Raw genomic sequence first — 27178 nt, forward strand, 5'->3', positions numbered from 1 at the left:
CTTTCAGTAGCAGAAGTCTCCTGAAAGTGAGCCTGAGGTGGGGCTGCACTAGACTGTGGGGGCCCGGGTGCAGGGGTTCCAAGTTCTGTTGGCCTCTGTTGTGAAAGAAGTGACCTCACTGCCTGGGATCCCCTCCCTGAGTCCACTCCTGGAGGAAGCTTCAGGAGCAGCGCTTGGGGCTGCCGACGGCTCCCCCTTCCCTGCAGGCACAAAGATACTTTTTATGTACAAAAACTTGTACATAAGTGATCTTGATCCACGGTATTCAAATGTTTATGATTTCAAATGATTTATATGGTCAAATTATAGGATCAAACCACATAAATGCTTGCACATAGATGATATTCATTTACAATAACAGAAAACTGTAAATAATCCAAATGTCTATTAGCAAGCAAAGGGTTAAAAAGTTGTGTTATGTTTATACAATGGAATAATTCGCAGCGGTAAACAGGAATGAGCTGCTGATGCACGCAACCACACAAACGAACGTCAGAAATAGGAAAATAATGAAAAATGGAAAATAAAAACCTGTTACAGAAGAGTAAATGCTCTAGAATTCCCATTTATATGAATCTCTAGAAAGATAAAGATTTAGTGACAGGAAACAGCAACGATTGCCTTCCCCCGGGGCTGAAGTGAGAAAATGATTTGGAAAAGACTGAGAAAACATGATAGGAATAATGTAAAGATCCTACATCTTTTTTTTTCCTTTTATTATTTTTTTATAAATTTATTTTTGATTGGTGTTCAATTTGTCAACATGTAGAATAACACCCAGTGCTCATCCCGTCAAGTGCCCACCTCAGTGCCCGTCACCCACTCACCCCCACCCCCACCCCCGCCCTCCTCCACTTCCCTCACCCCTATTTCGTTTCCCAGAGTTAGGAGTCTCTCATATTCTGTCTCCCTTTCTGATATTTCCCACTCATTTTTTCTCCTTTCCCCTTTATTCCCTTTCACTATTTTTTATATTCCCCAAATGAAATAGACCATATAATAATGTTTGTCCTTCTCCGATTGACTTATTTCACTCAGCATCATACCCTCTGGTTCCATCCACGTCGAAGCAAATGATGGGTATTTGTCGTTTCTTTGATCGTTGTAGTGGTTCCCAGGTATATAAATTTGTCAAAACTCACTAAAATTTACCCTAGGTGAAATTCAGTACATTTTATTGTTTGTAAATGACATCTCAGTAGAGTTGATTGAGAAATAATAGAGTGCACAAAAATGTCAGTATTTAAGACTGATAAAATAGTAAATTGTCTTGAATGAAAATGAGACCCAGCGGCCCAGATTGATTGGTAGCAACGGAGAAAAAAAAGATTGTGATTTATTGAGTACCTACTAGGTATAAAGCATTCTGCTAAGCACTAGAATGTGCTATTTTATTTTATGTTTTTAAATTAACCCAGAGCGTAGTAGTATTAATCCACTTTACAGGTGAAGAAACTAATACTTAGGGAGTTTATGTTCCTAGACCACGTGCCTGTTCTCACACCCAGTTAAGTGGTCACGCCAGGCCCCAACTCCAGCCGCGTGGGACTCTAAACTACTCCTATTTTTCTGCCATCTTCGTTATATTCCTAAAGAACAGGAATAGAAGTCAAGAAGAACAAAAAAAATCTTAGAAGGATATTATATTTAGAAATAACTGTACAATTGAGAAACTAAGATCACATTCCACATAGTTTTGGTATTGCTTAAGGATTGCTAAGAGTTTGGAATCCCTTGCTAATAAACATCTGCTCTCTGTCTCAGCTCACGCCAGCAGATGAGACATACACAGCACAAAGAAGTGTTGTAGTACAAACTCCAGACCTCAGAGTTCCAAAAGGAAAGTGATCTCCCTCAGAGCCCATTAAAACTGCCCTCACTTGAGCGGCATGCATGCAGCGGGGTGGTTTCCATGCCTCAGATGCTCCTCCCGCTTCAGAACCACAGGGAGCAGGAATTCAAGTTGGCCTTCTCCAGTAGCTCTACCCCCATTGATTCAGTGGTGGCTGCCTTGAGGTCCTGCCTCAATTCCCTTTAACCCTGAACCCGCCCCAACTTCCTGAAATTCCTTTAGGTCAGTGAATTATCTAGAACCAGGATTGACCTTCAGAGTTGTTTGGAACACACCTGAATCTACAATTAAGCACAACCTTGCTATTTTTTCCTCTAGTTTCTAATAGAATATGGCTGCACAGTATTTTACTACCATTCAGAAGACTATAGATATAGATGTATCTATCTTGTTCTTCTCGTTCTATTACTCGACTCCAGATAATTTCAAAATTAATTACCTCGCTGATGAAATAACTTTAGAATTAGAATATTGTGTGTCATAACTGTAGGTATTGTTAATTTGGTTTTAACCAAAGAATTTTGACTTACTGGACAATTACTTGTTTATTAACAATAGTAAAACATGAGGCCTTTATGGGATTTTTTTAAAATTTCTATGAGGAAAAATAATTATCCCTTCAGAAAATTTCTGGTTAAGTTTCCAGTTAAAAAAAAAACAAAAAACAAAAAAACAAAAAAAACACACCCATTTTAAAACAGATTCAAAAAAAATAAAATAAAATAAAATAAAATAAAATAAAATAAAATAAAATAAAATAAATAAAACAGATTCATTATATTCAGACCCATAATGGGCTATGAAGAAAATTCTTTTCTCAGATCTTTGAACACTGAAGTGCCCCAGGGCTCAGGCCCTGGTCCTTTCTGTTTACAGTCACCACTCCGGGGTCCGGGTCCGGAGTGGTATCATCTCCTGTCCTGCCGTTCAGTGCTGTTTATAGGTGGACACCTCCCACATTCATCATTCTCCCACTGAATTGTAATATCCAACTACTCATTTAACCTCTTCTCATTTCTGCAAATAAACATGGTCTCACCCAACTCCACCCAAACAATATTCATCTGTAGTCTTCACCCCTATGACTTGATTGCAAGGCTGTCTTCCCAGTTACTCAGCCCCCAGACCTCAGAGGTGTCTTTAATTCCTTGCTGTCTTTCAAACCCCCATCCAGTGCATCAGCAAAGAAAACTTTTATCTTGGCCTTCAATATAGATCCAGAATCCAGCTGTTTTCTATTATCTCCACTGCTAGATCCTAATTCAAGTGACCATCTTCTCTTGCCTGAATTCTTCTGAAGTCTTTTGTGGGGTTTTCCTGCCTTTCCCTATGCCCCGCTGTAAGATTCTACACAGAGCAGCCATTTCGATCCACTTAAAGCAAAAGTAAGATCCTATAACTCTTCTGAAACCATTTGAAGGCTCACCCAGCTCAGTCACTGTAAAAGCCAAAGTGAGGATGGTGGTCAAAAGGCCTATGTGATCTGTCTGCCCTTCCTTGTCTCTTTTATCACAACCTCTATGTCTGCCTTCCTGACTACTCTATCTTCCTTTACTGTTTCTCAGAAACCCATACAAGTGTCCACTCTTGGACTCATTCTAGCTCGTTCCCTCGCCTAGAAAATTCTTTGTCTAGAGTTTCTCTTAGAAAGCCTTCACTTGCTTCAAGTCTGTTCCCAGAGGTAACCTGTTCATGAAGGCCTACATTGATCATTTATTCAAACAAATATTCAAAGTAAATCCCATCTCCGTGGCACGCCTCATTTCCGTTGTCCTGCTCCATTTTTTCGTTGCTACACGTCTCTTTCTAAAACGCAGTATGATGCTTTGTATTCTAATTACCGGCTTCCCACTCTAGGAGCTTCACCAGAGCAGGAACTTTTGTATCTTTCCGTCTCTGCTCTACCCAACGAGGTGAAGACAGTGCTTTACATAAGATAATAGCTTATTGAATAATTGAACAAAGTATGAGGTATGGGTGGTATGGCCATAGACTTTCAGAGTAAAAATCAAAGTCCAAAGGTTACAATCAAGGTCCTACATATTCTGGCCCCGGAATGCTCTCTAAACTGCACCTCAATGGAGTCCATTAAAGTCATGCTCCTCCTTCATGGGCCCTCTGAGACCCAGTTATCTCTGCTGCGGGACAGTTATCTCACTTTGTAACTCTCTGTAATTCATTCATGTGATTTTTTTTTCTTTAAAGATTTGATTTGAACTCAAGTTAATTACCAATTAGTGTAGTATTAGTTTCAGGGGTAGAATTTAGTGATTTTTCACTTTCATAGAACACCCAGAGTGTTCATTACATGACGTGCCCTTCTTAATTTAATGCCCATCATTCATTTACCCCACCCCCCTCCGCACCTCCCCTGAGCAACTCTCAGTTTGTTCCCCAGAGATAAGAGTCTCTTGCGGTGTGCCTCCCTGTCTGATTTCTTGATCAATGTCTGTCTCTGCACCGTAAGCTTCAGGAGACTGGGTTCCTTGTTTGGTTTTGTTAATAATCATTTTCCCTGTACCAACCATATTTCTGGCTCAATAAAAATGTGAATGAATCATGGATGGATGGATGGATGGATGAATAAACAAAAGTAATGAGTAAGTTTTTTGTCCTTCAGATTCAAAGAATAGTATTAAATCAAAGTATAGTTTGAGGAGGGTGACTGGGTCCAATTGAGGCCATTCAGACACGTGTCTCTGATGCTGTAACTTCAGGATAGATTTTTTTTTCTTGATAGAAAAAGCGATTTATTGATACAGATATTGACATCACATGAGTGGTTTTTGTTGTGCCCAAGATTTCATATCCGAGAAAGCACCAAGGAGCCGACACCGAAGCAAACACACGAGGGTTTATTTAGAAGTTCGAGCTTGGGTCCAAGTATACCCGACACAGGGGAGCAGGGACTTGGACCCCGAGGTGGGTTCCAGCTTAGTTTTATGGGCTGGTCTAGGGGACCTCCAGAAGGGGTGGAGGAATTTTTCAAGTTCTGTTTACATTCTGATATGGGGCTTTCAAGGGCCTTGAGCTCTGTTCTCATTCTAATATGGGCCTTTCTAGGGCATTAAGCTGTAAGCTGGGTTTTTTTTCCTGTAACTGAAGTAATGTCAAGTTCAGCTCTGATTCCCAGGGCCTGGGATGGCCGTACCTGTGCTAACGCTGAACTTAACGTGGAATGGCCTTATTTTCTCCGCCTCCACAGTTTTCTGTAAGGATTACAACTTAAAGCAATTTTAGGAGCTAACAGAAAATTCTAGGTAGGCTGCTTCTATGTAGGGCTGCAACTAGTATAAGACCGATGTCTATAGATCAGAATAGCTGGCCATCAGGAAGAAAAGCTAGTCATTAGTGGGCAAGAGCCAGGGCAAACCAGTCCATGGAACTGAAATTAAAATAACATAAACTGTCTGACTCTGGCTGGGAGCTGAGGTAGAGTCAATTATTTGCTTATCAATTTTTTTTTTTAAGAATAGATTTTAAAACCAGTAGAAAGGAATGAAATACATACCTGTCAGTCAATCCTCTGAAAGTATTTTGTTCACAACCAAAATGTTAATAGGTGCTGAGCAACTGTCAATTTAGAATATAATCTCTAACATGTTTTAAGTGTATTAACATAAAACATTGCAATGTTTTAACATGTGTTAAACTTTAAATGTGAGGTTTTGATTGTTACTTGGGTGATTCTCTATGACTCTCAATTGAGTCATTGAAAAATATCACTATGTAAAGACACTTTGATTTAACTGTCCCACCTGTAATATGGGGGTGGGGGTCAAGATTTCCTGAAAAGGATTCTAGGAGGTTGTTTCCAAAGCAGGGCTCATTATTTCAGAGGATAACATGTAAAGGGAAATAATAAGTTGTAATTATATAAATGATGGATGTCCCCTTCTAGCTGCATTGGTACCTTTCAGAAGTTGGATTTTTTTCAGGTAAATAAACTCAGCTCATGTTAAGAGAAGTTTGTATTTTGACCGAAGGGCAAATTCAACCTGAAAAAAAATGTAGTGTTCCGAGTTTGGTTTCCTCCAAGTGCCCTATCCTGGAAATCTCACCAACTTTTCTCAACTGTTTATGAATTCTTATCATTACAAGGGGGGGAAAAAGTCGACATTTGTAACACTTGTCACTCTTGGTGGCTTGAGAAAAGTGCAAAAACAGTTGAACTCCTTCCCAGTTAACTGAAAAAGTCAAGAGAAGGTTCAAAAAAGAAGAAGGAGGAGGAGGAGGAGAAGAAGAAGAAAAGAGGAAGAGGGTACTTCATGTATTTCACACAGTGGGGATTCGAGGAAAGAATTCTGGGTTGAGTGTAACTGACATGTTGTATAGTAAAGATGTCTCTTAGCAGTGGAAACTTAATAGATTTAGCGAAATGGTAATACCTTCCAGAGCCTAGATTGCTTACTGAGGCAGGACTACATAAAGTGATGTCGGAGGGAGGGATTTATCAAAACTAGCTTTGTCCTGGGTCACTGAGTTTCGGCATGATCTTGCAAAAAACAAGGGGAAAAATGATTTTGTATGACTATAAACTTTCTGACCGTGATGAAGTATAGAGAAGGCATAAAAATGAGAGATGAAAATAGAAGGGAATCAAAAAATCACCGGGATGAAGTCACTTTTGCTGGAAACTATGAAAGGAAGCACACACACTTCCAGTGTGCTTCCTGCCGTTTTGTTCATAAACAGCAGAACCACTTTAAGAAAAATGTGTTTGTCTCTGTTACCTTCCTGTGGCCTCTCTGTACTTTCTGCATCCCATCTCTGTCCATATCGCTGAGAACTGGGATGATGCTCCCTTGGACCAATGGATGGTGAGTAGGGAAGGAAGCTCAGAGGTGAGCATAGTCCCTCTGCTCTATAACTGCCATCTTGTATGTCAGAAACAGCATGGTTTGGGATTTTTCGCTACCTGAAGGTGACAAGCTAGCCTGTTCCTGTTTCACAGATGCCAGCAGAAGACATAAGACGTCTGGGTCAGTGGCCTAAGACTTGGTTACCCATGGCAGAAGCATCCAGAGCTTCAGGTCGGTTCATGTTGGTTCTCATGCCTACCTCGTTCCACAGGAACATTGCAAAGACCTCAGCATGCAGCCAGTACACTCATGAGTGTGTTCCCAGAGAGGAAAACTGAGTTTTAGAGCAAGAGCAGACAGGCCGGCTCTGTGTCTAGGAGGAAACGTCTCCTCATCCCTCAAAGTTATTCAGGACAAATACAATCCTGAGGGGTGGCCCCAGATAGAGGGTGGTCAGGACTTTGCATTTCTTGTAGGTACAAGGAGTACATTTAGGGACACTTGTGGCCAATGGCAGGTTACCTCTCCCCATGCTCGGACAAAGACCCACTCCTGCCACTCATATGGCTCAGCTACTCTTCAGGTTACACGCCTCAGTCCCTAAATCCATAGGTCCTGGGTGTAAACCCCAGTTTTACCAGTTATTAGCTTCAAACAAGTTATTTAACCACTTTGTGCCTTGGTTTCCCATCAATGATTAGGACAATAATGAAACCACTTGCTAGGATTAAATGAGTTAACACACGTATTGCACTTAGAACAGGTCCTAGTCCGCAGTAAGTAGTATTTCTGTCTTATCATGTGTTTTGCTTCTAACTTTCCAGTTACCCTTTGGATAATTTCATATTTTTTCATTCTAATTCCTCAACCAGGATTTCATGAGAAAATTAAGCCCTCATGCCCCCACACCTGCATCATAAGCAATGACTTAACTTCTCCCCTATGCTTCTAGGACGTTAGCTATCGACCCTCCTAAAAGAATTGAGAAAATGATGACTTGAATTAGGTTCCATGGTCTATCCTTCAGATTGGAATCCCAGGGTTAAAATTTAATTTTTGAGGTCCCTGGGTAGCTCAGTGGGTTGAGCAACCGACTCTTGGTTTCTGCTTGGGTCACAATTTTGGGGTCCTGGGATCAAGCCCCAAATCAGGCTCTGAGCTCAGTGGGACATCTGCTTGAGGTTCTCTCCTCCTCCCTCTCCCCCTCATGCTCTCTATCTCTTTTTCTGGCTCTCTAAAAAATAAATCTTTTGAGATAAAAAGCTTTTTTTTTTTTTTTTTTTTTTGCCCTTAATGGACAGACCTCACTGTAGGCTACCATATATCTCCCTTGCCAGTCCGTAGGGGCCACAGTTCTTCTAGTCAGTGGCGCTCCTTCGATCAGGAAACAATCTAGTGCTGTTGGCCTCTGCAGCCTATCCCATTCATCACTGTGTGGCTGGACCTACTACCACTAAGTCTGACATCAGTCAATACAGCAAAATGATTTATTTAATCAGTCAATGAAGGGTGTAGCCAGGACCATCATCGACAGCTTATTCCCCCTTCGCCGACTCTATCTTTTTCTTGAATTTGAATCCTAGTATGAATGACTCTAAGGGGCAGTTCTTTTATCTCTTCCACTTAGTTCTGTAAGAAGTAAACTGGAAGATGTGGTACATCATCTGCAGATAAATACACTTTCCAAGACCATGTCTTTTAGAATACCCTCAGCTAACTTTTGCAACAAGGCTAACAGAAGATAGTTTATACATACCCAGGAGATTTTGGAAAATATGCTCCAGGCACATTGCTTTCTGGTGATAAAGATTAGAAAATCTAGGAAAACAAGAGTGTTTGACAGATCCTAGACGGTTTCCCTCCAAAATCCTATATCTCACATAGACTGTCAGGAAATACTGGATCACATTCAGTGCAAATCTGGAGGTTCTGACAGGAGACTCATATGCTTCAAATATCAGGCTGGCAGAAGACAGAATGCCATTCCATTGCACAGGTTTTGGCACTTGACAAATTATTGATCCTGGGAGCTATCCCACTTCCATCTGAGATTGGCCACAGGCTGTCTGAAAATAAAAGTAGTTCCCCAAAAGAGATCTTTTTAAGATATTTGGACTCAGATAAATTCCGGTTGAGACCCCAGAATTCTGACCATATTGATTTCATTTTGAAAAAAAATTTTTTATTTATAAATTTATATTTTATTGGTGTTCAATTTGCCAACATATAGCATAACACCCAGTGCTCATCCCATCAAGTGCCCCCCTCAGTGCCCATCACCTAGTCACCCCCACCCCTCACCCACCTCCCCTTCCACCACCCCTAGTTCGTTTCCCAGAGTTAGGAGTCATGTTCTGTCTCCCTCCCTGATATTTCCCACTCATTTTTTCTCCTTTCCCCTTTATTCCCTTTCACTATTTTTTATAGTCCCCAAATGAATGAGACCATATAAGGTTTGTCCTTCTCCGATTGTCTTATTTCACTCAGCAGAATACCCTCCGGTTCCATCCATGTCGAAGCAAATGGTGGGTGTTTGTCATTTCTAACGGCTGAGGAATATTCCATTGTATACAGGAACCACACCCTCCTTATCCATTCATCTTTCAATGGACACCGAGGCTCCTTCCACAGTTTGGCTACTGTGGACATTGCTGCTAGAAACATCAGGGTGCAGGTGTCCTGGCGTTTCATTGCATCTGTATCTTTGGGGTAAATCCCCAGCAGTGCAATTGCTGGGTCGTAAGGCAGATCCATTTTTAACTCTGGGGATCCTCCACAGAGTTTTCCAGAGTGGCTGTACCAGTTCACATTCCCACCCCACAGTGCAGGAGGGTTCCCCTTTCCCACATCCTCTCCAACATTTGTGGTTTCCTGCCTTGTTAATTTTCCCCATTCTCATAGTGTGAGGTGGGATCTCATTGTGGTTTTGATCTGTATTTCCCTGATGGCCAGTGATGCGGAGCATTTTCTCATGTGCTTGTTGGCCACGTCTATGTCTTCCTCTGTGAGATTTCTGCTTATGTCTTTTGCCCATTTCATGATTGTATTGTTTGTTTCTTTGCTGTTGAGTTGAATAAGTTCTTTTTAGACCTTGGATACTTGCCCTTTATCTGATATGTCATTCGCAAATATCTTCTCCCATTCTGTAGGCTGTCTTTGAGTTTTGTTGACGGTATCTTTTGCTGTGCAAAAGCTTCTTATCTTGATGAAGTCCCAGTAGTTCATTTTTGTTTTTGTTTCTCTTGCCTTCATCGATGAATCTTCAAGAAGTTACTGTGGCCACGTTTGAAAAGGGTGTTGCCTGTGTTCTCCTCTGGGATTTTGATGGATTCTTGCCTCACATTTAGATCTTTCATCCATTTATCTTTGTGTATGGTGTGAGAGAGTGGTCCAGTTTCATTATTCTGCATGTGGCTGTCCAATGTTCCCAGCACCATTTATTGAAGAGACTGTCTTTCTTCCAGTGGATAGTCTTTCCTTCTCTGTCGAATATTAGTTGACCATCGAGTTGAGGGTCCACTTTTGGATTCTCTATTCTGTTCCATTGAACTAAGTGTCTCCTTTTGTGCCTATACCACACTGTCTTGGTGAGCACAGCTTTGTTGCGCAACCTGAAATCCGGCATTGTATTGCCCCCAGCTGTCGTTTTCTTTTCTAATATTCCCCTGGCCATTCGGGGTCTTTTCTGATTCCACACAAATCTTAAAATAATTTGTTCCAACTCTCTGAAGAAACTCCTTGGTATTTTGAGAGGGATTGCATTAAATGTGTAAATTGCCCTGTGTCACGTTGACATTTTCCCAATATTCTTCGAATCCATGAGCATGGAATATTTTTCCATCTCTTTGTGTCTTCCTCAGTCTCTTTCAGAAGTGTTCTGTCATTTTTTGGGTAGAGATCCTTTACCTCTTTGGTTAGGTTTATTCCTAGGTAGCGCATGCTTTTGGGTGCCATTGTAAATGGGGTTGACTCCTTAATTTCTCTTTCTTCAGTCTCATTGTTAGCATCTAGAAAGGCCACTGATTTCTGGGCATTGCTTTTGTACCCTGCCACACTGACAAATTGCTCTATGAGTTCTAGCAATCTTGGGGTGGAGTCTTCTGGGTTTTCTATGTAGAGTATCATGTCATCTGCGAAGAGGGAGAGTTTGACTTTGCTGATTTGAATGCCCTTTATTTCTTTTTGTTGTCTGATTCCTGAGGCTAGGACTTCCAGTACTATGTTGAATATGGTGAGAATGGACATCCCTATCTTGTTCCTGATCTTAGGGGAAAGGCCCCCAGTGCTTCCCCATTGAGAATTATATTTGCTGTGGGCTTTTGTAGACGGCTTTTAAGATGCTGAGGAATGTTCCCTCTATCCCTACACTCTGAAGAGTTTTGATCAGGAATGGATGCTGTATTTTGTCAAAGGCTTTCTCTGCATCTCTTGAGAGGATCATATGGTTCTTGTTTTTTCTCTTGTTGATATGATCACTCACATTGATTGTTTTACGAGTGTTGAACCAGCCTGAATCCCAGGAATAAATCCTACTTGGTCATGGTGAATAATCTTCTTAATGTATTCTTGTATCCTATTGACTAGTACCTTGCTGAGAATTTTTGCATCTATGTTCATCAGAAATATCGGTCTAAAATTCTCCTTTTTGGTGGGGTTTTTGTCTGGTTTTGGAATTAAGGTGATGCTGGCCTGAAAGAACGAGTTTGGAAGTATTCCATCTCTTTCTATCTTTTTGAACAACCATAGTAGAAGAGGTATGATTTCTTCTTTAAACGTTTGATGGCATTCCCCAGGGAAGCCATCTGGCCCTGGACTTTTGTGTCTTGGGAGGTTTTTGATGACTGCTTCAATTTCCTCCCTGGTTATTGGCCTGTTCAGGTTTTCTATTTCTTCTGTTCCAGTTTTGGTAGTTTGTGGTTTTCCAGAAATGTGTCCATTTCTTGTAGATTGCCTAATTTATTGGCGTATAGCTGCTCATAATATGTTTTTAAAATCATTTGAATCTCCTTCGTGTTGGTAGTGATCTCTCCTGTCTCATTCATGATTTTATTAACTTGAGTCTATTCTCCTTTTTAATAAGGCTGGCTCATGGTTTATCGATCTTATTAATTCTTTCAGAGAACCAGTTCCTGGTTTTGTTGATCTGTTCCACAGTTTTTCTGGTCTCTATATTCATTGAGTTCTGCTTGAATCTTTATTAACTTCTTCTGCTTGGAATAGGATCTGTTTGCTGTTTTTTCTCTAGCTCCTTTAGGTGCAAGGTTAACTTTTGTATTTGAGTTCTTTCCAGTTTTTGGATGGCTGCTTGTATTGTGATGTATTTCCCCCTCAGAACTGCTTTTGCTGTGTCCCAAATATTTTGAATGGTTGTATCTTCATTAGTTTCCATGAATCCTTTTAATTCTTCCTTAATTTCCTGGTTGACCCTTTCACCTTTTAGCAGGATGGTTCTTAACCTCCACGTGTTTGAAATCCTTCCAAACTTCTTCTTGTGATTTAGTCCTAATTTCAAGGCATTATGGTCTGAGAATATGCAGGGGATGATCCCAATCTTTTGGTATCAGTTAAGACCTGATTTGTGACCCAGAATGTGGTCTCTTCTGGAGAAAGTTCCATGTGCACTTGAGAAGAATGTGTATTCAGTTGCGTTTGGATGTAAAGTTCTGTAGATATCTGTGAAATCCATCTGGCCCAGTGTATGTATCATTTATAGCTCTCGTTTCTTTGGAGATGTGCTTAGACGACCTATCGAGTGTAGAAAGTGCTACATTGAAGTCATCAAGTATAAGTGTATTGTTATCTAAGTATGTCTTAACTTTGTTATTAATTGATTATTATATTTGGCAGCTCCCACATTCGGGGCATATATATTGATGATTGTTAAGTGATCTTCCTGGATAGGTCCTTTAAGTATGATATAGTGTCCCTTGCTCACTACAGTCTTCGGGATAAACTTTAGTTTCTCTATATAAGGATGGCCACCTCTGCTTTCTTTGAGGACCATTTGAATGGTACATGGTTCTCCAACCTTTTATTTTCAGGCTGTAGGTGTCCTTCTGTCTAACATGAGTCTCTTGTAGACAGCAAATAGATGGATCCTGCTTTTTTATCCAGTCTGAAACCCTGCGCCTTTGATGGGGCCATTAAGCCCATTCACATTCAGAGTTACTAATGAAAGATATGATTTTAGTGTCATCATGATACCTATTCAGTCCCTATTTTTGTGGATTGTTCCATTGGACTTCCTCTTAAAGAGGAATTTTGTGAGTCTCCCTTAAAATTTCTTGCAGAGCTGGTTTGGTGGTCACATATTCTTTCAGTTCCTGCCTATCTTGGAAGCTCTTCATCTCTCCTTCTATTCTGAATGAGAGCATTGCTGGATAAAGTATTCTTGGCTGCAGGTTCTTCTCATTTAGGACCCTGAATATATCCTGCCAACCTTTCTGGCCTGCCAGGTCTCTGTGGAGAGGTCTGCTGTTAATCTAATATTTCTCCCCATAAAACTTCTCTTGCTGCACTCTTAATTGTTGAGGTGTTGACTGATTTTTATTGATTTTAGGGGCCAGTTCTCTCTATATTCTGGATCTGAATACCTGTTTATCTTCCCAGATTAGGAAAGTTTTCAGCTATGATTTGTTCAAATACATATTCTGGACCTCTGTCCCTTTCAGGCCCTCAGGAACCCCAATTAAATGTAGATTTTTCTTCCTCAGACTGTCATTTATTTCCATTAATCTATCCTCATGATCTTTTAATTGTTTGTCTCTTTTTCCTCAGTTTCCCTCTTTGCCATCAACTTGTCTTCTATGTCACTCACTCGTTCTTCCACCTCATTAACCCTTGTCGTTAGGACCTCTGGTTTGGATTGCATCTCATTTAATTGATTTTTAATTTCTGCCTGATTAGATCTAAATTCTGCAGTCATGAAGTCTCTTGAGTCTTTATGCTTTTTTCTAGAGCCACCAGTAGCTTTACAATAGTGCTTCTGAATTGGCTTTCTGACATTGAATTGTAATCCGTTTTTTGTAACTCTGTAGGAGAGAAGACTGTTTCTGATTTCTTCTTTTGAAGTGAGTTTTCCTTCTAGTCATTTTGCTCAGTACAGAATGGCCAAAAAAAAGTTGAATTGGGAAAAGGAGAGAAAGACAGAATATAAGAAAAGAAAAAGGAAAAAAATGGAAAAAAGAAAGGAAAAAAGAGAAGAAAAGAAAAAAGGGGGGGAAGCAACAGAAATCAAAAAACAAAAAACAAGGGGGAGTATCCTCTGATTCTGTATACTGTAGATCCCTTGACTTCGCATGGAAATTTCCAGGGCTGCTTGCTCAATAATTTTTTTTTCCACCTGGACGCAGGAGTGTCCTTGCTGTCCTGTGCCCTCCTGGCTTCTGCCTGTCCCGAGGGGAGCTGACGGACCTTGCGCTGTATCCCTGGTGCCCTGTACTCCCAGGCTTACCATGCTGGAGTCACACTTCCGGGGCGCAGCCCCCTACACACACAGCCTGTGACAGAACCACCCCCACGCTGATCCCAGGGCTGCTCAGCCTCCTCCACCTAGAATGCACTGGGTCCTGTCAGCTGAGCCTTCCCCATGTTTCTGGACAGGATCTTGTGGGGATGCTTTGGAACAGGACTTGACGGTGTAGCTTTCTTCTTGGTTCCCGGGGTCCCTTGGTGTGTTGCCTGACCCTCCCCTGGAGCCAGAAATAGGACTGAAGCCAACAGCTCCCGAGTGCTCAGTCCCTACATTTGGGCTTCCTTCCTCGCTCACTACCTGAGATGCCCAACTGCATGTCAGGTGAGTTAGGAGACTCTTGTGTCCTTGCCCTTCCCCTTGTCTGATGTAGCAGTTCTCTCTGCTTATTATTCTTGGGTTTTTTCACCATCACCCAAATCAGCCCCTTTGGTCCTGTATTCTGTCCTGTACTCTTATCCCCATCATATTCTGCTTGTGCTTCCTTGGCCCAATATCCATATCCTTGCGTACTTCACCCAACCATCCATTGCATTCCTTAAGAGGTCCAGCTGCATGCCTGGAAAACTTCCTGTTTCCTTAGACGGTTTCTTGATTTCCTGTTTCTTGAATCTCCTGGCTTGAACTGTAACCTGGATTTTCCATGAAAATACTGCTTCCTTTGTATATATCTTAAAGAAGGACCGTTCCTGCCAAACTGTACCGTTCTTCTTCGAGGTGGGGATGTAGAGTATTTTCCTTGTTTCTTCTGACTCCTTCAAACCATTATTCCTCTTCCTCATCTGAAAGTCTCTAATTCCATAGAAACTTTGCTACTAACCATTTCCCTGACACTCCAGATCTAGATATGCTTCTTTTTTTTTTTTTTCTGGAAAAAAAGTAGCGATTATCTAAAAGACTTAGAGTCCATCATCTTTTGTAATTAAAAAATATTTATTTACTTGAGAGAGCCAGAGAGAGAGAGAGAGAGAGAGAGAGAGAGGAAGAGGAAGAGGAAAGAGAGAGAGAGAGAGAGAGAGAGAGAGAGAGAGAACAAGCTGGGGTAGGGGCAGAGGGAGAAGTAGAAGCAGATTTCCCACTAGTTGTGGAGTCTGACATGGGGCTAGATACCAGGACTCCAGGATCAGGATCTGGAGCAAAGGCAGATGCTCAATACACTGAGCAACCCAGGGACCCCTTGAGTCCTTCATCTTGAGTGACGTCAGTGTCCATGTAGATGATCCCATCGGATCCATAGTGTCCATGTAGATTCAATGCTTTGGCTTCTCCTTTGATTTCTTTATCAATAATATCCACCCATCCATTCGACTTCAGCTGCTTGTGGCCTACCTGGTCTTTTCCAGGACCCAAGAATTATCCCACGTCTGAAATCATGTATTCATACATTGCATTTTCTGGCTACTACTTCCTGAACTTACACTGTAATCACTGAATTGTTCCTACTTCACTGGGGCCTACAAACCACTGACTCTTTCTTCTTATTAATTCTGATTCCTGTTATCTTGTTTTCTCTCCTCACCCACTCCCACTTCAGAATCTATGATTCATAATTTCATTGATTTTCTTACCATAGTCTATGCTCTCTTGACAGATCTTTTTATTCTGCTTTCCTGGGCGTTAAATCCCCAGTATGAGAGATTCCAACAATTTGACTTTCTGATGTTGATGAATGCTGCTGAAAAAAAAAAAAATTCATACAACCAGGAAGATACAAAACAATACCCATAATTCTCAATACCTGTAAGACTATTTGTGGTGATGTTTTTTATGAGAGTTAGAGAAATATGCGAGACAACCTTAATGCATGTAAGTAAGGATTCAGGCAAATTATGGTGCAGCCAATCCTAGATAATGAAAAGGAAATGTCCAGATGTAAAAAATAAGGATCGATAATAAGCACTTGAGGTGATGTTAATGGCAGTCTAGGATGGGGTGGTGTGCAGATTATTAAATTTGGCTAGGGGCTTGGGTTTTGCTGCTTATCTGGGACAAAACAACTATCATCACAAAGAATTGGAAAGGTCTCTGACTGGGATCTGAGTTAACAGAAGTTTCCCTTGAGATGTTAAAATCCTGTGCCTGGGATGCCTGGGTGGCTCAACACCTGTGCATCTGCCTTTGGTTCAGGGGTTGATCCTGGGGACCTGGGATTGAGTCCCGCATCGGGCTCCCTCCCTGCAAGGAGTCTGCTTCTCCCTCCCTGTGTCACTGCCTTTCTCTGTGTCTCTCGTGGGGAAATAAAATCTTAAAACAAAATCAGAGAAATCCTGTGCCTACCGCTTGCCCCAGTTTTGAGTCCAAAATGTGAACTGTGTTATATAGAAATCCACAGCCAAGAATGAAACTGGTTTTAGGTCAGTGTTACCTCTGAGATGTTAGATACAAAATCTATCATGCTGTAGGAACACCACCATGGTCCAGGTCACAAGGAAAGCCCTGCTGAAGATGAGTTCACAATCCAAAATTAGAAAACACACGAGCAAACAATCCATGTGAGGGATGGTCAACAGGTATAAAAAAGGGCATATTTACACAGACACTTCACCAACACTTTCATGTAATTAAAGGCATAGAACAAGAAATTGAAATTCTATTAAAAATACAAGATACTGCAGAACAGATGCCAAAACAAACAAACAACAAAACCAACCCCAGAATGAGAAATAGAGTCACTGAAATAAAGAACTCAGTGGGAAGTATGGCACTTCAGATGGACACTACGTACTTTTGAAAGATTTTATATATTGAGTCATGAGAGACACACAGAGAGACAGGGAGAGACAGGGGCAGGGGGAGAAGCAGGCTCCATGCGGGGAGCCCGATGTGGGGTTCGACCCTGGGACTCCAGGATCATGCATGCCCTGGGCCGAAGGCAGGTGCTAAACCGCTGGGCCACCCAGGGATTCCCAAGATGAAGGACTTGAGCCAGGGCGTGCGGGCAGAAGAATGTGAGACTCCACAACGGAAAGGTCAGACTGACGCTGGAAAGTCATCTTTATTTATCCACACAGCCCACAGGCTGGGTTTCAGGGATGAGGCCGAGGTGGGCGCTGAATACGACGCGTGGCGATCATCTTCTCGCCAGCTCCACACTGTAGCCTTGTGGGGCGCGATGTCACTGTGCACCCCGACACGGTTCAGCCTGCGCTCGTCACGTTCCGGGCTGACCCAGAGAGGAGATCGGGGGCATCAGAAGGCAGCCCCCGGGGAGGGAGGGCGACCTGGGTTCAGAGTCCGCGGGGCCTGGGCCAGCGCACCCCAGGGGCTCGCACACGTTCCTGGGATGAAAGGATGGACGTGGTCGACGTGGTTACACGGAGAAGCAACAGCGACCGCTGACACGTACGACTTAGAGAAGTTGTAAGATCAACCTTCACAATTGCCTGAAAGGATACATTTTTTCCTCAAATTTACCAGGAGGGCAGAAGTTGGAGGTATTTGAGTGTGGCTTCCCCAGTGTCCCCACGCTGGGACTGGGGTTGTCTGCGTGTCCCGGGCGAGGTCAGCTCTGGGCCGGGGGGGCACGGAGCCCAAAGCTCCACTGGGGCTGATGGAGCTCTCTCAGGCTCAGCAACCCTTGTGGGGGTGGGGCTTCCCTGCTGGACCCCTTGGTCTCCCAGTCTGCCCTCCCCGGGGTGCCGGCCCACAGACAAAGAGAAGCTGGAGCAAATGAGCAGCTGTTTCCTACGTGCTTCCTTCCTCCCTCTCTCCTCCTTCCTTCCCTGCCTCCCTCCTCCCTTCCTGCCCTCCCTTCTTCCTCCACCCTTCCTTTCTCTTGCCTGCCCTTCGAACCCCCTCCCTCCCTCCCTTCCTTCATTAGAACTGAGCTATTCACCCCAATCCCCCTGCAGCTGCCCTGTGGCAGAGACACATGCCCTAGACAGGAGCTGTAGAAAGGGGTAGGAAGGCCGGGCCACGCGGTAGAAAGGTAGAAAGGCAAGAGCAGAGGATGTTGGCCGTCCTTGGGAAGGCTGCACCCACAGCAGAGGAAGACAACTGGGCCTCTCCAATCAAAGGGAGTGCGTTTTGCTGTGGGTTAGGCCTGCTCTGGGCACCGTGCACACACCACCTCATGCTGTACTGTCTCCATTTTTGCTCCACTGCGGAAACGCAATCACTAAAGACCTTCAATGACTCCCCCAAGGTCACACAGCTAGTAAGGGGTAGCCAGGGTTCAAAGCCAGGCGGTCTGGCCTCCTCTACCGTTCTCTTAGCCACAGCCTCTGTTGCCCCTGGGCCTCCCCAAGGCAAGGAGCCACGCTCACCTAGGCCTCGGAGTCCCGTCCAGTGTCTGGGCTTTCTGTTTGCGTGTCTGGGTATCTCTTCCATGGCCCCTGAGCGGCCTGGTGGATAAGACTTAGGAACCTGGCTGGGAGAAGAGGCATGAGTCATGAGGGAAGCAGGCTTTGGGGCCGAGAATTCCTGGGTCCTCTGGCCCGGCCTCAGCAGCTGGCCTCAGGGGCCTGCCAAGGCCCTGCGACCCTCATCTCGCAACACATATCTGTTGAGCACAGTCTCTGTGCCAGGCTCTCTCCTGGACCCCACAAGTAGAGCAGAGCGTGGCAGGCACGGTCCCTGCTCTCCTGGAGCTGGTGGTCTGGCTGGGGGGACAGAGAACCCAATGGTGAGGTACAGGCAGGGCTGGCAACTCTGACCGGGACCGTGAGGGGAGGCCTCTCCCGATGCCAAGCAGCAGCCAGCCTCAGGCAGAGGCAGACAGAAGCACCGGACAGGAAGCAAGAGCCAAGGCACTGAGGCAGGAGCAAGCGGGGCCAATGTGGCCATGACGGAGTGCGGGGGAGGGTTGTAAGAGGCCACATCCTCCCTCCTGCAAGAGCTGGGGCTGCCAAGCCCACGCGTGCCTGTCACTCCCTACTTTAAAATCCAGTGTAAATTTTATACCTTACAGCGCATCTCCAGTGCTCAATAGCCATTGATGACCAGAGCGATCCTACCCCATTTGTTTTTGCTCTTTCACATTTAGATGTATTTTTCACCTGAAGTGGAGTTTTGAGTGTGCTTATGTCGTAGGAATCTAGCTTAATTTTTTTTCCCTATAAGTATCCAATTGACCAAGAACCAATGTGTTGCAAACACACAGTCCATCCGCATCGTTCTGCTATGATACTTTTGTCTTCAGTCAAGTGTCCACGAAGGTGTGAACCTGGGTCTGGACTCTTCTTGCCACTTGTCTAATTGTTTATGCTGGCACTACTACTATGCGATCTTAATTACTACAATTTTTGTGATAAGTCCTGGTGTCTGGCAGGAAAATTACTCCTACCAGTTCTTAAGGGAGTCTTGGATATTCTTGGGTCTTGGGCCTGTCCATGCAAATGATAATCAGCTTGTCAAGTTTCCAAATATATGCGTTAGAATTTTGATTGAGATTCCACTGAATCTGTATATTGGTTTAAGAGAACTTTAAATATATATAATAGATACATATATATTATATTAACCATCATGTTAATTATGTTAATTTATTATAATGAACGTATATATACGCACACACACACACATACACACACGCCATAAGTTTGTCTGATGCTATCACCTGGAGAGGATATGGATGTGTCCTTGCCTTCTAGGTTTGGTACCTGCCATTTTCTGGGATCCAGAGGTTCAACCCTCAGAGCTTTGATGACAAGATAATGGGAGGTGCCCCCCCACCCACCCCGCACCTTTTTGCAGGAGGCATTTCTCAGAGACAGAAAATCCCTAGTACGCTTCTACAAGTCCTAGGGTACATGACAATAGAGTCTTGGGGGAAGCAGACCAAGGAACCTTGAATCCTTGTATGTCTACAATAGGGGTCTTGTGCTCTGTGTGTGAGTTCTTAGGGGTCACCCATTCTCACATTCACTTTCATCCAGGGCAGATCAATAGGACTCACCCGTGTAGAGATCAGATGAGATGTTTTCCACTCACTCTTCTCTACCTTGTGTCCCTGGTCTTGGTGTTTGCTCTGTGGTCACAGACCAAATTCCATGGAGAAACCAGTTATAAATGTAGAATTCATTCAGGCTGGCTAATTGGGAAAGAGAGGAAAGAAACAGGTTTTCTGGGAAAAAAAAGGATCTTGCTAAAGGTATCTCTGGCATCTGAAGGCGATTTCCAAGGATGAAGGTACCATACAGAGAATAGTACGATAACCGTGTTATGGGTGAAAACGCCATCATGGAAAAGGCTTACCCTCCGAGCTAAATGTTGACTGGCATTGTCTTGAGTTCCCAGCCTTCACCAAGTCAACCTCCTGGGGATCGACTGTTCTGGCAATTCCGGATGATATCAGGACCGTCCCCCTCACAGGGAAATCATCTCTCCAGGATAGGATTTGTGAATCACAGAAGTCTGGTTGGAGTTGGCTGGAAGGTTGGGGAGGATAAGACTTTAAAGTCTACGAGGGGCTGAGAGGGGGAGTAGGAGGAAAGTAGACAGTGGGGAAACAGGGAACAGGAGCGAGACAAAAACAGCGGGGACTGGACCTTTTGGAAGGAATAGAGCAAGGATTGCGTGGGGAAACCTGTAGGTTAGCGCGGCAAGAAAGGAAAGCACTAGGAACAGGAGGGAAAGAGGTAGGCCGGTGAGTTGAGAGAGGTGGACAACGCTGGGGAGTGTTGAGGGCGTAAAGGGACACAAGAGGAAGCGGCTTTGGACGACGAGATGAGGAAGGACAACGAGCGGAGGGAGGAATAACGTAGGCAGGTGGAGCGCGAGGTCCAGAGGAGGAAGGAATAGAGCAGGCAGGTGGAGCGCGAGGTCCAGAGGAGGAAGGAATAGAGCAGGCAGGTGGAGCGCGGGGTCCAGAGGAGGAAGGAATAGAGCGGGCAGGTGGAGCGCGGGGTCCAGAGGAGGAAGGAATAGAGCAGGCAGGTGGAGCACGGGGTCCAGAGGAGGAAGGAATAGAGCAGGCAGGTGGAGCGCGGGGTCCAGAGGAGGAAGGAATAGAGCGGGCAGGTGGAGCGCGGGGTCCAGAGGAGGAAGGAATAGAGCGCGCAGGTGGAGCGCGGGGTCCAGAGGAGGAAGGAATAGAGCAGGCAGGTGGAGCACGGGGTCCAGAGGAGGAAGGAATAGAGCAGGCAGGTGGAGCGCGGGGACCAGAGGAGGAAGGAATAGAGCGGGCAGGTGGAGCGCGGGGTCCAGAGGAGGAAGGAATAGAGCGCGCAGGTGGAGCGCGGGGTCCAGAGGAGGAAGGAATAGAGCAGGCAGGTGGAGCGCGGGGTCCAGAGGAGGAAGGAATAGAGCAGGCAGGTGGAGCGCGGGGTCCAGAGGAGGAAGGAATAGAGTAGGTTGGTGGAGCCTGGGGTCGAGAACAAGAAATCCGAGGCAGCTTTTTGGTCATTTCTCCAAAGGGCGTTTGGCTAGTTACTCATCTTGACCAAATGAGTAACTGGACAAAAGCTCAGACTTACCCCAGTCTTTATGTCCCACACCAGCCCCGCATCATCCCCTGGCTCAATGCCCATTATGAAATGTGTGTGCCCCTCCCTCCGGGCGTGTCAGCGGGCTCACCAGCCAGGGCCAGGGCCCCGGGTGCAAGGTTGGAGAGTGATCCCAGGAAATAGCAGACAGAAGAAATGTCACAGGAGTCCCTAGGCCTTGGGATAACCTGTAGTTTTGCCCCTTACTAGGCAAAGATCGGTCAAAGGGCTGTGCTGCAGTCAGGGGCTGCGCACCAAGAGGATGGATCTGAAGCAGGTGTGGGCAAAGTGGGAAGTGCATGCCTCCGGCTGGTTCACTTACTACACTCTCCAAAGCCCTTGTGCATCACTTAGGTCCCTCCATGAACATGGAGTGGTCAGTGATATTATGTCTATTTTTCCCGTAAGGATACTGTAGGCCAGACAGGGAAGTAGATAGGCAGGCGGCGGGTTCCAAACCGGTGTGACTGACACTTGAGCCAAAACTTGGGGTGTCACAGGCAGGCCTGCAGGACGGTGCACAGAATGCACAGAGTACTGTCGGCTGAGCCTCCCCCATGTTTCTGGACAGGATCTTGTGGGGATGCTTTGGAACAGGACTTGACGGTGTAGCTTTCTTCTTGGTTCCCGGGGTCCCTTGGTGTGTTGCCTGACCCTCCCCTGGAGCCAGAAATAGGACTGAAGCCAACAGCTCCCGAGTGCTCAGTCCCTACATTTGGGCTTCCTTCCTCGCTCACTACCTGAGATGCCCAACTGCATGTCAGGTGAGTTAGGAGACTCTTGTGTCCTTGCCCTTCCCCTTGTCTGATGTAGCAGTTCTCTCTGCTTATTATTCTTGGGTTTTTTCACCATCACCCAAATCATCAGCCCCTTTGGTCCTGTATTCTGTCCTGTACTCTTATCCCCATCATATTCTGCTTGTGCTTCCTTGGCCCAATATCCATATCCTTGCGTACTTCACCCAACCATCCATTGCATTCCTTAAGAGGTCCAGCTGCATGCCTGGAAAACTTCCTGTTTCCTTAGACGGTTTCTTGATTTCCTGTTTCTTGAATCTCCTGGCTTGAACTGTAACCTGGATTTTCCATGAAAATACTGCTTCCTTTGTATATATCTTAAAGAAGGACCGTTCCTGCCAAACTGTACCGTTCTTCTTCGAGGTGGGGATGTAGAGTATTTTCCTTGTTTCTTCTGACTCCTTCAAACCATTATTCCTCTTCCTCATCTGAAAGTCTCTAATTCCATAGAAACTTTGCTACTAACCATTTCCCTGACACTCCAGATCTAGATATGCTTCTTTTTTTTTTTTTTTCTGGAAAAAAAGTAGCGATTATCTAAAAGACTTAGAGTCCATCATCTTTTGTAATTAAAAAATATTTATTTACTTGAGAGAGCCAGAGAGAGAGAGAGAGAGAGAGAGAGAGAGAGAGAGAGAGAGAGGAAGAGGAAGAGGAAAGAGAGAGAGAGAGAGAGAGAGAGAGAGAGAACAAGCTGGGGTAGGGGCAGAGGGAGAAGTAGAAGCAGATTTCCCACTAGTTGTGGAGTCTGACATGGGGCTAGATACCAGGACTCCAGGATCAGGATCTGGAGCAAAGGCAGATGCTCAATACACTGAGCAACCCAGGGACCCCTTGAGTCCTTCATCTTGAGTGACGTCAGTGTCCATGTAGATGATCCCATCGGATCCATAGTGTCCATGTAGATTCAATGCTTTGGCTTCTCCTTTGATTTCTTTATCAATAATATCCACCCATCCATTCGACTTCAGCTGCTTGTGGCCTACCTGGTCTTTTCCAGGACCCAAGAATTATCCCACGTCTGAAATCATGTATTCATACATTGCATTTTCTGGCTACTACTTCCTGAACTTACACTGTAATCACTGAATTGTTCCTACTTCACTGGGGCCTACAAACCACTGACTCTTTCTTCTTATTAATTCTGATTCCTGTTATCTTGTTTTCTCTCCTCACCCACTCCCACTTCAGAATCTATGATTCATAATTTCATTGATTTTCTTACCATAGTCTATGCTCTCTTGACAGATCTTTTTATTCTGCTTTCCTGGGCGTTAAATCCCCAGTATGAGAGATTCCAACAATTTGACTTTCTGATGTTGATGAATGCTGCTGAAAAAAAAAAAAAATTCATACAACCAGGAAGATACAAAACAATACCCATAATTCTCAATACCTGTAAGACTATTTGTGGTGATGTTTTTTATGAGAGTTAGAGAAATATGCGAGACAACCTTAATGCATGTAAGTAAGGATTCAGGCAAATTATGGTGCAGCCAATCCTAGATAATGAAAAGGAAATGTCCAGATGTAAAAAATAAGGATCGATAATAAGCACTTGAGGTGATGTTAATGGCAGTCTAGGATGGGGTGGTGTGCAGATTATTAAATTTGGCTAGGGGCTTGGGTTTTGCTGCTTATCTGGGACAAAACAACTATCATCACAAAGAATTGGAAAGGTCTCTGACTGGGATCTGAGTTAACAGAAGTTTCCCTTGAGATGTTAAAATCCTGTGCCTGGGATGCCTGGGTGGCTCAACACCTGTGCATCTGCCTTTGGTTCAGGGGTTGATCCTGGGGACCTGGGATTGAGTCCCGCATCGGGCTCCCTCCCTGCAAGGAGTCTGCTTCTCCCTCCCTGTGTCACTGCCTTTCTCTGTGTCTCTCGTGGGGAAATAAAATCTTAAAACAAAATCAGAGAAATCCTGTGCCTACCGCTTGCCCCAGTTTTGAGTCCAAAATGTGAACTGTGTTATATAGAAATCCACAGCCAAGAATGAAACTGGTTTTAGGTCAGTGTTACCTCTGAGATGTTAGATACAAAATCTATCATGCTGTAGGAACACCACCATGGTCCAGGTCACAAGGAAAGCCCTGCTGAAGATGAGTTCACAATCCAAAATTAGAAAACACACGAGCAAACAATCCATGTGAGGGATGGTCAACAGGTATAAAAAAGGGCATATTTACACAGACACTTCACCAACACTTTCATGTAATTAAAGGCATAGAACAAGAAATTGAAATTCTATTAAAAATACAAGATACTGCAGAACAGATGCCAAAACAAACAAACAACAAAACCAACCCCAGAATGAGAAATAGAGTCACTGAAATAAAGAACTCAGTGGGAAGTATGGCACTTCAGATGGACACTACGTACTTTTGAAAGATTTTATATATTGAGTCATGAGAGACACACAGAGAGACAGGGAGAGACAGGGGCAGGGGGAGAAGCAGGCTCCATGCGGGGAGCCCGATGTGGGGTTCGACCCTGGGACTCCAGGATCATGCATGCCCTGGGCCGAAGGCAGGTGCTAAACCGCTGGGCCACCCAGGGATTCCCAAGATGAAGGACTTGAGCCAGGGCGTGCGGGCAGAAGAATGTGAGACTCCACAACGGAAAGGTCAGACTGACGCTGGAAAGTCATCTTTATTTATCCACACAGCCCACAGGCTGGGTTTCAGGGATGAGGCCGAGGTGGGCGCTGAATACGACGCGTGGCGATCATCTTCTCGCCAGCTCCACACTGTAGCCTTGTGGGGCGCGATGTCACTGTGCACCCCGACACGGTTCAGCCTGCGCTCGTCACGTTCCGGGCTGACCCAGAGAGGAGATCGGGGGCATCAGAAGGCAGCCCCCGGGGAGGGAGGGCGACCTGGGTTCAGAGTCCGCGGGGCCTGGGCCAGCGCACCCCAGGGGCTCGCACACGTTCCTGGGATGAAAGGATGGACGTGGTCGACGTGGTTACACGGAGAAGCAACAGCGACCGCTGACACGTACGACTTAGAGAAGTTGTAAGATCAACCTTCACAATTGCCTGAAAGGATACATTTTTTCCTCAAATTTACCAGGAGGGCAGAAGTTGGAGGTATTTGAGTGTGGCTTCCCCAGTGTCCCCACGCTGGGACTGGGGTTGTCTGCGTGTCCCGGGCGAGGTCAGCTCTGGGCCGGGGGGGCACGGAGCCCAAAGCTCCACTGGGGCTGATGGAGCTCTCTCAGGCTCAGCAACCCTTGTGGGGGTGGGGCTTCCCTGCTGGACCCCTTGGTCTCCCAGTCTGCCCTCCCCGGGGTGCCGGCCCACAGACAAAGAGAAGCTGGAGCAAATGAGCAGCTGTTTCCTACGTGCTTCCTTCCTCCCTCTCTCCTCCTTCCTTCCCTGCCTCCCTCCTCCCTTCCTGCCCTCCCTTCTTCCTCCACCCTTCCTTTCTCTTGCCTGCCCTTCGAACCCCCTCCCTCCCTCCCTTCCTTCATTAGAACTGAGCTATTCACCCCAATCCCCCTGCAGCTGCCCTGTGGCAGAGACACATGCCCTAGACAGGAGCTGTAGAAAGGGGTAGGAAGGCCGGGCCACGCGGTAGAAAGGTAGAAAGGCAAGAGCAGAGGATGTTGGCCGTCCTTGGGAAGGCTGCACCCACAGCAGAGGAAGACAACTGGGCCTCTCCAATCAAAGGGAGTGCGTTTTGCTGTGGGTTAGGCCTGCTCTGGGCACCGTGCACACACCACCTCATGCTGTACTGTCTCCATTTTTGCTCCACTGCGGAAACGCAATCACTAAAGACCTTCAATGACTCCCCCAAGGTCACACAGCTAGTAAGGGGTAGCCAGGGTTCAAAGCCAGGCGGTCTGGCCTCCTCTACCGTTCTCTTAGCCACAGCCTCTGTTGCCCCTGGGCCTCCCCAAGGCAAGGAGCCACGCTCACCTAGGCCTCGGAGTCCCGTCCAGTGTCTGGGCTTTCTGTTTGCGTGTCTGGGTATCTCTTCCATGGCCCCTGAGCGGCCTGGTGGATAAGACTTAGGAACCTGGCTGGGAGAAGAGGCATGAGTCATGAGGGAAGCAGGCTTTGGGGCCGAGAATTCCTGGGTCCTCTGGCCCGGCCTCAGCAGCTGGCCTCAGGGGCCTGCCAAGGCCCTGCGACCCTCATCTCGCAACACATATCTGTTGAGCACAGTCTCTGTGCCAGGCTCTCTCCTGGACCCCACAAGTAGAGCAGAGCGTGGCAGGCACGGTCCCTGCTCTCCTGGAGCTGGTGGTCTGGCTGGGGGGACAGAGAACCCAATGGTGAGGTACAGGCAGGGCTGGCAACTCTGACCGGGACCGTGAGGGGAGGCCTCTCCCGATGCCAAGCAGCAGCCAGCCTCAGGCAGAGGCAGACAGAAGCACCGGACAGGAAGCAAGAGCCAAGGCACTGAGGCAGGAGCAAGCGGGGCCAATGTGGCCATGACGGAGTGCGGGGGAGGGTTGTAAGAGGCCACATCCTCCCTCCTGCAAGAGCTGGGGCTGCCAAGCCCACGCGTGCCTGTCACTCCCTACTTTAAAATCCAGTGTAAATTTTATACCTTACAGCGCATCTCCAGTGCTCAATAGCCATTGATGACCAGAGCGATCCTACCCCATTTGTTTTTGCTCTTTCACATTTAGATGTATTTTTCACCTGAAGTGGAGTTTTGAGTGTGCTTATGTCGTAGGAATCTAGCTTAATTTTTTTTCCCTATAAGTATCCAATTGACCAAGAACCAATGTGTTGCAAACACACAGTCCATCCGCATCGTTCTGCTATGATACTTTTGTCTTCAGTCAAGTGTCCACGAAGGTGTGAACCTGGGTCTGG

The 27178-nt window shown here is 45.4% G+C and overlaps 1 protein-coding gene and 2 long non-coding RNA genes across 3 annotated transcripts; all 3 read right to left on the reverse strand.

The window, feature by feature from the left end:
* Positions 1-17095: 17095 nt before the first annotated feature.
* LOC140599595 (uncharacterized) lies at positions 17096-18488 on the reverse strand. Its single transcript, XR_012002423.1, has 2 exons — positions 18391-18488; positions 17096-17508 (listed from the first exon to the last, which is right to left on the reverse strand). It is a non-coding gene; the product is annotated as an uncharacterized lncRNA (long non-coding RNA).
* Positions 18489-19813: 1325 nt separating this feature from the next.
* LOC140599769 (uncharacterized) lies at positions 19814-21850 on the reverse strand. Its single transcript, XM_072764941.1, has 3 exons — positions 21738-21850; positions 20321-21458; positions 19814-20156 (listed from the first exon to the last, which is right to left on the reverse strand). Exons 1-2 carry the CDS (start codon positions 21848-21850, stop codon positions 20519-20521), a joined length of 1053 nt encoding a protein of 350 aa, XP_072621042.1. The 3' UTR covers positions 19814-20156; positions 20321-20518.
* Positions 21851-24974: 3124 nt separating this feature from the next.
* On the reverse strand, positions 24975-26367 carry LOC140599596 (uncharacterized). Its single transcript, XR_012002424.1, has 2 exons — positions 26270-26367; positions 24975-25387 (listed from the first exon to the last, which is right to left on the reverse strand). It is a non-coding gene; the product is annotated as an uncharacterized lncRNA (long non-coding RNA).
* Positions 26368-27178: the final 811 nt, after the last annotated feature.

The sequence above is a fragment of the Vulpes vulpes genome, chromosome 7 (assembly GCF_048418805.1).
Source record: "Vulpes vulpes isolate BD-2025 chromosome 7, VulVul3, whole genome shotgun sequence".
NCBI classification, from domain to species: Eukaryota; Metazoa; Chordata; class Mammalia; order Carnivora; family Canidae; genus Vulpes; species Vulpes vulpes.

What these genes read in the sequence shown, in the direction of transcription:
- LOC140599769 (XM_072764941.1), bottom strand. Translation starts at nt 21,850, where the DNA reads ATGCACTTCCCACTTTGCCCACACCTGCTTCAGATCCATCCTCTTGGT. An exon ending in AGTAAGGGGCAAAACTACAG is followed by an intron (nt 21,459 to 21,737) that starts GTTATCCCAAGG and finishes ATGACCAAAAAG; the next exon opens with CTGCCTCGGATTTCTTGTTC.